Source organism: Piliocolobus tephrosceles, chromosome 10 (assembly GCF_002776525.5).
Source record: "Piliocolobus tephrosceles isolate RC106 chromosome 10, ASM277652v3, whole genome shotgun sequence".
Lineage (NCBI taxonomy): Eukaryota > Metazoa > Chordata > Mammalia > Primates > Cercopithecidae > Piliocolobus > Piliocolobus tephrosceles.
This window is the reverse complement of record NC_045443.1, coordinates 114,527,960-114,538,557: the sequence shown is the minus strand read 5'-3', so window position 1 is coordinate 114,538,557 and position 10,598 is coordinate 114,527,960. Positions and strand designations below refer to the sequence as shown.

Below are 10,598 nucleotides of genomic sequence, written 5' to 3'. Positions count from 1 at the left end.
TCACAATGTTGCCCAGGCTGGTCTCAAACTCCTGGCTCAAGCGATCCTTCCACTTTGGCCTTCCAAAATGCTGCGATTACAGGCGTGAGCCACCATGCCCAGCCTTGATGGCAACCCAAAAATTTGGCCTGATGATGTTTTCATGCCTGGTGTCATAATGTTGCCCTAAGAGGCATGTACTGTCACCTTGTGCTATTTTTTTTTTTTGAGACGGAGTCTCGCTCTGTCGCCCAGGCTGGAGTGCAGTGGCGCGATCTCAGCTCACTGCAAGGCCCGCCTCCCGGGTTCACGCCATTCTCCTGCCTCAGCCTCCCAAGTAGCTGGGACTACAGGCTCCCGCCACCACGCCCGGCTCAGTTTTTGTATTTTTAGCAGAGATGGGGTTTCACCATGTTAGCCAGGATGGTCTCGATCTCCTGACCTTGTGATCTGCCCGCCTCGGCCTCCCAAAGTGCTGGGATTACAGGCGTGAGCCACCGTGCCTGGCCCTCTTGTGCTATTAATCTACATTTAAATATCGATCATAATCTGGAGCCCTGGAGAACCCTTCTTGAACCAGCCTATACATTTTTGGCCTACACAACCTCTAGCTAGCCCCTGTAAGTGCCCCACGGAGGCCCTTTCTGATCCCTTTTGCCAGGTTCCTATCCTGCAGTTTCATGTGCTTTGCTGGTCTCTGGGGCCTTCAGAGGCTTACCCTTGGACATTGGGGCCTCCTTAGGGGAGAGTCTGAAGTGCAGGAAGTCCCCCCATTAGCCCAGAGCCAAGAATTAGTTGATGTGTATTTTGTGGGACGGGACAAACTCTGAGATGAAACTTAGGCTCCCAGCTCCCTGGGGGATCCAGCTAAGCCAGGGACTTCGCCACAGCCTGGCTTCTTTCCCTTCCCTGTTCTATTTCACTCGTGATTCCCTTACTGGTTTCTCATAGGAGCACGTCTGTAATAAATCACGTGCACCTGAACATGATCTGCTTTAGGGGAAACCAACGTAAGACAACCACCCACTCTGCAAAGGGCTGCTTCTCCTTTGATCTAAAATGGTTGCACTTGGCTTCAAGAGGTGAAAGGAAAATCAAGACCACAAACATGTTGCACCAACAGATGGTATTTTTTGGCCAAAGGGTTCTTCGGGAGATGTCAAAAACACCAAAGGCAGCTGTTTGTCCTGCAGCAAAAGTCCTAAAAGATTCCAGGACCTACTTTATTTACCTCTCCTTCTTCTAATCCCGAGTCTCAGCAGCCCAGATGTCTTCCTAACACTCTGCACATCACTCTTCTCTTTCGAAGCTGATGCACCTACCATATCTGGTCCAAAGCTTGCCTTTCTTATTCCCTCACGTTTATTATTCTCAAGATATTTACATGAAGAGGACCATTTCTAAGGACTTCGTGGAACTTGAGTCAGTGAATCATAAAATATTAAGGGCAGAATACTGTGAACCTGACACTCGATTAATGCTACTTACAACAAATGAGTTGCAGAACCAAGATACATAAAAGAGAGTGGCATTGTTCTTTCCCAGCGGGGACTCCTGGCTGCTTTCGCACTGGTATTGGGGAACTCATGCAGCCTGTGTTGGGAACACTCCTCGTCAGACACTGTTTTCCCTAGGACAGGAGTTAAATGCCCCCACCCAGAAGAAAGCCTCAGATGGACCGTTCCTCCAGAGGGTGGGGCACGCACTAATAAAATCCTAAACCAAACCATCCCACCTGCCCCGGTGTGTTGCCCACATGTTACATTCTTTACAGCGTTAACAGGCGTGGCTCATTCTTTGCAGTGTTAGAGAATTTTATTTTATTGTTTTGGTGGCATGGGCATAATTGGAGAAACTATTGGGGTATTCACTAGTAACCTACATTGTTAGTTTCCTTGGTTCCAGCAGGTAATACACTGGGTTCCGTCACCCTGGAGATGGCTACAGGGAGGCTGAGTGGCTTCCCAAAGTAATAAAGAGTTTGGAATCAGAATTCCAGGTCTGACTCCCAGAAGACTGTTCTATCCGTTTCCTTACACACCTGCACTTCCATCAATCTTCTCCAGCTCCAATTTCTTGTGCCCCTTTGACATCATCCGCAGGCAGGATGATCTTTCCGATAAAAACCAGTTGCAGAACTTCCTGTTGCTTCCATTTGGTTCTTCCTCAGGGTAGGGAGAACAGAGCAGCTGCATTCACGTGGCCCCATTTCCCTCTGCTTCCCCTTCCCACTTGATTATTCAGGCAAGTGGGATTGTAACATCGTGGCCATTGCCATAGTAACAGAGCTTGAAAGATGCTACACTGCCCTGGAACAGAAGTCTTGCTGGGTACCAGGAGAGAGCCAGGGATGCCAAGCCAAGGGGAAAGTCCTGGCTTGGTGGCACACAGGGGTGAATGTCCTGAATCTATGGCGGGGGTGGGGGCAGGGGACATGTTAATACTGGCTGACAGCGAGGTGGCTGCAAACTCCTCCATTTCTCCTGGGCTTGCACGCTAATCTGCCCACTGGCCACACAGATTGCTTTCTCTGCAATGCCATTGGTGCCAGCCTGTTGTGCTGAGGTTGACAATAAGAGAACAGAGTTGGGAGAGGAATAGGGCAGGCAAGATTCCAGTGGCTTCTGCATGGTCACCTGTGCCATCTCTTCCCAGATTTCAGAGCAGGAAGCATTTCAGAGGTGGAGAAGTGGCTCTGTCATAGAGATCACAGAAGCACAGATGGTTACGGTGCTCCAGGCTGCCACCCTGGTTGGTGGAGACATCCATAACATAGGTTGTCCTGTTTGCTACCAGAGGGGATGGCAATGTCCACAGGAGCCGCTGACAGGCCTGAGACTTAAGTGAGGGAGATGACAGAATAGAAAGAGGAGAAGGACATAAAGACAGGAGACCAAGGGGTAACCACATCTGGGCCAAAACTGACCTTTCTTTCTTTTTTTTTTTTTATTTTTTAAGACAGAGTGACCCACTGCAACCTCTGCCCCCCGGGTTCAAGTGATTCTCCTGCCTCAGCCTCCAGAGTAGTTGGGATTACAGGCACCCACCACCACACCCAGCTAATTTTTATATTTTTAGTAGACTCCCGGTCTCGAACTCCTGACCTCAAGTGATCCACCCACCTTGGCCTCCTAAAGTGCTGGGATTACAGGCAGGAGCCCCCATTCCTGGTGAAAATGGCAATTAATTTAAGGGCTATGTTTTTCTGTGGACCCAGCCACAAGGAGATTTCAGGATCTAGCATTCATTGTTCTTAACATAGTTCATATCTAACACGCTATGTGCCTGGGCCACCCATTCTTAACCAGGATGAACATTAAAATCACCTTGTGTGCATTGATTTATTTATTTATGAGATGGAGTCTCACTCTGTCGTCCAGGCTGGGATGCAGTTCCTCACTGCAACTTTTGTCTCCCGGGTCCAAGCAATTATTCCTGCCTCAGCCTCCTGAGTAGCTGGGATTACAGGCACCCGCCACCATGCCCGGCTAATGTTTGTATTTTTTAGTAGAGAGGGGGTGTTGCCATGTTGGCCAGGCTAGTCTTGAACTCCTGACCTCAGGTGATCCACCTGCTTCAGCCTCCCAAAGTGTTGGCACTACAGGCATGGGCCACTGCATCCGGCCTCTCGTTTGCTTTTAGAAAACCATGTCTGCTGGGCCCCACGCCTGGAATGGCTGAGGGGCAGATCGGTCTGGCGGTTCAGAGTGCGGGCTCTGCTGGGGGTAGTGGAGTGTGCCTGTAGTTGCAGCTACTTGGGAGGCTGAGGAGGGAGGATCACTTGAGCCCAGGAGTTTGAATCCAGCCTGGACAACCTGGATTTTTATTAGAGACCTCATCTCTAATTAAAAAAAAAAAAAAATTTTTTTTTTTTTTTAATGTGGGTTCTAAAGCTGTCCCAGGCCTCAGTTGGAAACTCAGCCCGCCCGTGCTGGCTGGGTGATCCTGGGAAAGTTACCGCACCAAGCTCTGTGCCCAAGTTTCCTCATCTATAAAACAGGGGACCTCACAGTACCTCCCCCATCACAGGGCTGTTGTGAGGGTGACAGCACGGAATCCAAGCAGGATGCTGGATGCTGTGCCTGCCGAGGACGAAGTATTTGGGACATTAAGTTATTACAGGTATATGGTGGGACCTAACAGCTGTATTTTGAAAATACTTTGGGCCGGGTGTGGTGGCTCACGCCTGTCATCCCGGGAGGCTGAGGCAGGTGGATCACTTGAGGTCAGGAGTTTGAGGCCAGCCTGGACAACATGGCAAAACCCCATCTCTACGAAAAATAAAAAAAAAAAATTAGCTGGGCATGGTGGCACACACCTGTTGTCCCAGCTACTTGGGAGGCTGAGGCAGGAGAATCACTTGAACATGGGAGGTGGAGGTTGCAGTGAGCCAAGATCGTGCCATTGCACTCCAGCCTGGGCGACAGAGCAAGACTGTCTCACAGCAACAACAACAACAAAAAAAAAAAAAAAAAAAAAAAAGAAAAAGAAAAAAGAAAATACTTTACAGGACTCACAGGGATTCTAATCTGCAGGCCTGGGCTATCTGGGAGGCAGTGATTTCTAGGCTCCTCCCCAGCCTGTGGCATCAAGTACAAGGTACTAGGTACTAAGTTAAAATAACCAGCAGGTGGGCTGGGCACAGTGGCTCATACCTGGAATAGCACTCAGAACTTTGCGAGGGCAGGGCAGGAAGATTGCTTGAGCCCAGGAGTTTGAGACCACCCTGGATAACATAATGAGTCCTCGCCTCTCCTAAAAATAGTAATAATAATAATAATAAAAATTAGCCAGGCCTGGTGGTGCATGCCGGTAGCCCCAGCTACTTGGGAGGCTGAGGCGGGAGGATGGCTTGGGCCCAGGAGTTCAAGGTTGCAGTGAGCTGTGATTGTGCCAGCTGCTCTCCAGCCTGGGTGAAGACCCAGACCCTGTCTCAAAAAAATAAAAAGGAATGAGGCTGGGCGTCGTGGCTCACGCCTGTAATCCCAACACTTTGTGAGGCCAAGGCGAGCTGATCATTTGAGGTCAGGAGTTGGAGACCAGTCTGGCCAACATGGCAAAATCCTGTCTCTACTAAAAAATACAAAAATTAGCCAAGCATGTTGGTGGGTGCCTGTAATCCCAGCTACTTGGGAGGCTGAGGCAGGAGAATTGCTGGAACCCAGGAGGTGGAGGTTGCAGTGAGCTGAGATTGTGCCACTGCACTCCAGCCTGGGTGACAGAGCAAGACCCTGTCAAAAAAAAAAAAAAAAGAAGGAAAGAAGGAAGGAAGGAAGGAAGGAGGGAGGGAGGGAGGGAAGGAGGGAAGGAGGGAAGGAAGGAAGGGAAAGGAAAAGAAAGAAAGAAAATAACCGACAAGTGGGAACTTCATGTATTGCCAGGTCCCTGACTTGGAGCGGAGAAGGAAGACGCATCTAGAAAAGCATCAAGTCTGAGTTAGGAAGACGTCCCCTTTTGCAGGGGAAGGAGGCACGCACTACACCACAGAACGAGAGAGGAAGGTGAAGGTCAGAAGGACAAGACAGGGGCGGGGTTTTGGGGTCAGAGGTGGTGAGGGCAAGAGGCAGGATGTAAGTGCTTGAGGCCTGTATTTCAGGAAGCCCCCGCAGGGCTGGGTCCGGGCATGCTGACCCTCGGCGTCCTTCCTGGTGTCCTCAGTGTTCGGTTGTTCGGTCCTAGTACACCTGGAAGTGTGCGGACGTGGCGCCGTCCTTCCAGCAGCGCAGGGTGTCCACGGCGACCGAGCGGCAGAGCGGGCAGGTGCGCTCGCGGTCCAGCCACAGGCAGAGGCACTCCTCACAGAACACGTGCTGCGGGGACAGCAATCAGCAGGCACCGGACTCTTTACTGCGCGTCCGCCTGGGTCCCGGGAGCAGGAGACGCGGCAGCGGATTAGACAGACAACCCCTGCCTTCGGGGCGCCTGCACTCGTGTGGGGGAGACAATGCGACTCTAAAATACCAAGTTATCAATAGGAAGCACCAAGATGAAACAGCAGGGGAGGGGCCGGATGTGGTGGCTCCCGACTGTAATCCCAGCACTTTGGGAGGCCGAGGCGGGCGGATCACCTGAGGCAGGAGTTTGAGACCACCCTGGCCAACATGGTGAAACCCCATCTCTCCTGAAAGATACAAAAATTAGCCGGGCATGGTGGTGGGCGCCTGTAGCCCCAGCTACTCGGGAGGCTGAGGCAGGAGAATCGTTTGAACCCGGAGGCAGAGGTTGCACTGAGCTGAGTTTGTGCCACTGCACTCCAGCCTAGGTGACAGAGCAAGACTCCGTCTAAAAAAAAAAAAAAACACAAAAAAACAAAAAAAACACCCAAAAACCAAAGCATGAGGGAGAAGGAACAGAGAGGGCTTGGGTGGATTGGGACGTTAAGGAAAACTTCATGGAGATACTGACATTTGGGTAAAACTTGCAGGTTGGTGAGGAGTGAGCCCTGATGAGATCGCAGGGAAAAGTGCTCCTGGCAGCAGAACAGCATGTGCAGAGGCCCTGAGGCTGGACTGTGTTTGATGTGTGGGAGGAAAAGGAAGGAGAGGGTAGCTGGGCTGGGGTTGGGGGGTGGGGTGGATGGGAGAGGGAGATGAGGTCACAGAAGTGATGGAGGGTGAGGGATGCAGATGGTATAGGTCCTTGTGGGCCACTGTGAGGTCTTTGGCTCTTATTCTGAGAGAAGGGGCCATGGCAGGGCTTGAAGCAGAGGAGTGACCTGATATGATTTGCAGTTTAAAGTGATCCCTCTGCCTTCTGGGTTGAGAATAGAACACAAGAGTCAAGAGGAAAGGCAGGTGACTAGTGCTGCAATAAACAGATACATGCACGTATATGTTCACTGCAGCACTATTCACAACACCAAAGACGTGGAATCAACCCAAATGCTCATCAGTGATAGACTGGATAGAGAAAATGTGGTTCATAAACACCATGGAATACTATACAGCCATGAAAAGGAAAGAGATCATGTCCTTTGCAGGGACATGGATGGAGCTGGAAGCCATTATTCTCAGCAAACTAACACAGGAACAGAAAACCAAACACTGCATGTTCTCACTCATAAGTCAGAGCTGAACAATGAGAACACATGGACACAGGGAGGGGGAACACACACTGGGGCCTGTTGTGGGACTGGGGGAGGGAGAGCATCAGGATAAATAGCTAATGCATGCGGGGCTTAATATCTAGGTGATGGGTCGATAGGTGCAGCAAACCACCATGGCACACATTTACCTATGTAACAAACCTGTACATCCTGTACATGCATCCTGGAACTTAAAATTAAATTAAATTAAAAAAAAAGAGAGAGATCAGGCCAGGTACAGTGGCTCATGCCTGTAATCCCAGCAGTTTGGGAGGCTGAGGTGGGCGGATCACCTGAGGCCAGGAATTTGAGATCAGCCTGACCAACATGGAGAAACCCTGTCTGTACTAAAAATAAAAAATTAGCTGGGCGTGGTGGTGCATGCCTGTAATCCCAGCTACTTGGGAAGCCGAGGCAGGAGAATCACTTGAACCCAAGAGGCAGAGGTTGCAGTGAGCCGAGATCGTGCCATTGCACTCTAGCCTGGGCAACAAGAGTGAAACTCCGGCCGGGTGCGGTGACTCACACCTGTAATCCCAGCACTTTGGGAGGCTGAGATGGGTGGATCACGAGGTCAGGAGAGCGAGACCATCCTGGCTAACATGGTGAAACCCCGTCTCTACTAAAAACACAAAAAAATTAGCTGGGTGTGGTGGCGGACACCTGTAGTCCTAGCTACTGGGGAGGCTGAGGCAGGAGAATGGCATGAACCCAGGATGCGGAGCTTGCAGTGAGCCGAGATGGCACCAGTGCACTCTAGCCTGGGCAACAGAGCAAGACTCTGTCTCAAAAAAAAAAAAAAAAAAAGAGCAAAACCCCCCAAAAAAAAAAAAAAAAAGAGAGAGAGAGAGAGGCAGGGAGATTGGAAAGACCAATGGGTTCCACCATTCTCTGGCTGTATAACTTGGACAATAATGCAACTGCTCTGTACCTCAGTTTTCCCATCTGTAAAATGGGGATAGAATCCCCTCATTGGAAGATTATTAACATGTTAAAAGTACTTATATGTGACAACCAAATGTAGCACATGAGTCTTGATTGGTCCCAGGTGGGGCAAAAAAATCCCAGCTATAAAGGGCGCTTTGAAGGGCAACTGGAGAAATCTGAATATGTACCATATATTAAATAATATTTTATGTTAATTAAAAATTTCCTAGGTGGCCAGGCATGGTGGCTTACATCTGTAATCCTAGCACTTTGGGAAGCTGAGGCGGGGAGATCACCTGAGGTCAGGAGTTTGAGACCAGCCTGGCCAACATGGTGAAATCCCGTCTCTACTAAAAATACAAAAATTAGCCAGGCGTGGTGGCACACGCCTGTAGTCCCAGCTACTTGGAAGGCTGAGGCAGGAGAATCGCTTGAACCCAAGAGGGAGGGTTGCAGTGAGCCGAGATCACGCCACGGCACTACAGCCTGGGTGACAGAGTGAACTAGACTCCGTCTCAAAAAAAAAAAAAGCATGTCCTTGTTCCTGGGAGATGCACACTGAAGTATTTAGGGATGAAGAATCTAAATGTCTACCACTTACTCTTAACTGGTTTAGGGGAAAAAAATTGATGTCAAAAAAAGGGCAAATGTAAAAAGTTAATGATCAGTAAATCTGGGTGAAGAATAAAAGAGTTTCATGCAACTTTTCTGCAGGTTTGAAATTGTTCAAAATGAAATGTTTGAGGAAAATGATAATATAAAAATCTAAACAAAAAGTTTTTTTAAAAGCAAAACCATAAAAAAGAAGCTGGGCACAGTGGCTCATGCTATAACCCCAGCACTTTGGGAGGCCAAGGCAGGAGGATGGCTCGAGGCCAGAGACCAGCCTGGGCAACATGGTGAGACTTCCTCCACCCCCATGCCCCATGTCTCTACAAAAAGAAAAAATTAGCTGGGCATAGTGGCATGTGCCATCCCAGCTACTCAGGAGGCTGAAGTGGTGGGAGGATTGCTTGAGCCAGGAGGTTGAGGCTGTAGTGAGCTATGATCATGTCACTGCACTCCAGCCTGGGAGAGAGTGAGACCTTGTCTAAAAAAATAAAAAATAATATAAAAAAAGAAGGCACTTGGAATAATGGCTGGCAAACAGCAAGTGCTCTATAAGTGTTAGCTATTATTATAGTAATAATGATTATTATCTTATGTGTTTATTGTTTATTATCTGTCTCCCCATGCCAGTCTGTAAGCTTCTTGTAAACCCATTCATTCCAAGCATGGTGTACAGTGGGTGCCTAATTGTAGACAGCGCTCTGAAGGAGATTTCCATGGTATTATGGAGATGTGTGACAGAGGGACCAGTTTGATCCAAGGGGTAGTCAAGGAAGGCTTCCTGGAGGTGGGGACACTTGAGTTGAAGCCTGAAGAACATTTAGCAGTTAACTGGGCAGAAGAGAGGGGATGGAGATAGAACATTCCAGGCTGAAGGAAGCCTCCTGTGCAAAGCTCCTGAGACAGGAAGCTGTTTGAGGCACTTGAAGGCAGCTGATGTGGCTGTAGTTGGGGGTGCAGGAGAGAGAGGGAGTGGGGAAAGAAAAGAAGTCCACACAGAGCTGCGAAGACTGTCCTGGATTCTCATCATGGTCTGGAGGGCAGGAACCAGGGGTCAGCAAGCCCCGCAGCTTATACAGATTCCCACTATGGCACCCAATACCCTCTATGATGGCCCTTCTCCCATCCAGCCCCATCCTTGCACCCTGGAGTAACTGATGTCATTGACATGCCACATGACCTTCAACCCAAGGCTTATTCACAGCCTTCCAACAAACTTTAGTATCACCCTGGGATGCCCTTTCTCCCTCTTGACCAGCTGTGTGCATGCCCAGTTCTTTTGGAAGATTCAGCCAAGCAATCACATCTCCCCTGCTTTACGACGTTGCCCCAATTCCATCCTGTTACTGTCTCCTGCAAATGTAAGTACCGATCGTGTCTTCTCTCCTCTGCTATTCTTCCTGGTGAAAACCCCTCTCAAAGCATTACATGACACTTCTGGAATTATTTGCAAATTCATCTGATTGTTCACTAGATTAAGAGCTTTCTCTCTCTCTCTCTCTATATATATACACACACACACACACATATATATACATATATATATACACACACACACACATATATATATATATATTTTTTTTTTTTTTGAGACAGGGTCTTGCTCTGTTGTCTAGGCTTGAGTGTAGTGGTGCGATCACAGCTCACAGCAGCCTTGATCTCCTGGGCTTGAGTGACCCTCCTGCTTCCACCTCCCAAGTAGCTACGACTATAGGCATGTGCCACCATGCCTGGCTAATTTTTAATTTTTTTTGTGGAAATGGAGTCTCACTCTGTTGCCCAGGCTGGTCTCAAACTCCTGGCTTCATGTGATCCTCCCACCTTGGCCTCTCAAAGTGCTGGGATCATAGGTGTGAGCCACTGTGCCCAGCCACTGGATTGAGAGCTTTCTGAGGGCAGAACCTGGTTTTATGCTGAGTACGGTTCTTGCTCAGATGCTCAGTAAATACCTGTTGACGACCCGAATGGGATTTAACTATGCTACCCTGGACAAAAGAGG

At 49.2% G+C, this 10,598-nt stretch overlaps 1 protein-coding gene across 1 annotated transcript in view; it reads right to left on the bottom strand.

Annotated features, from left to right (window-relative positions):
- Positions 1-1,090: 1,090 nt before the first annotated feature.
- The window catches only part of RNFT2 (ring finger protein, transmembrane 2), a 110,895-nt gene continuing 101,387 nt past the window's right edge, over positions 1,091-10,598 (bottom strand). The window contains exons 11-12 of the mRNA XM_023204187.2: positions 5,611-5,789; positions 1,091-2,387 (exon numbers count right to left, since the gene is read on the bottom strand). Of these exons, the coding sequence (XP_023059955.1) occupies positions 5,655-5,789 (135 nt within the window). The 3' untranslated portion in view covers positions 1,091-2,387; positions 5,611-5,654. The remainder of the gene's footprint in view (positions 2,388-5,610; positions 5,790-10,598) is intronic.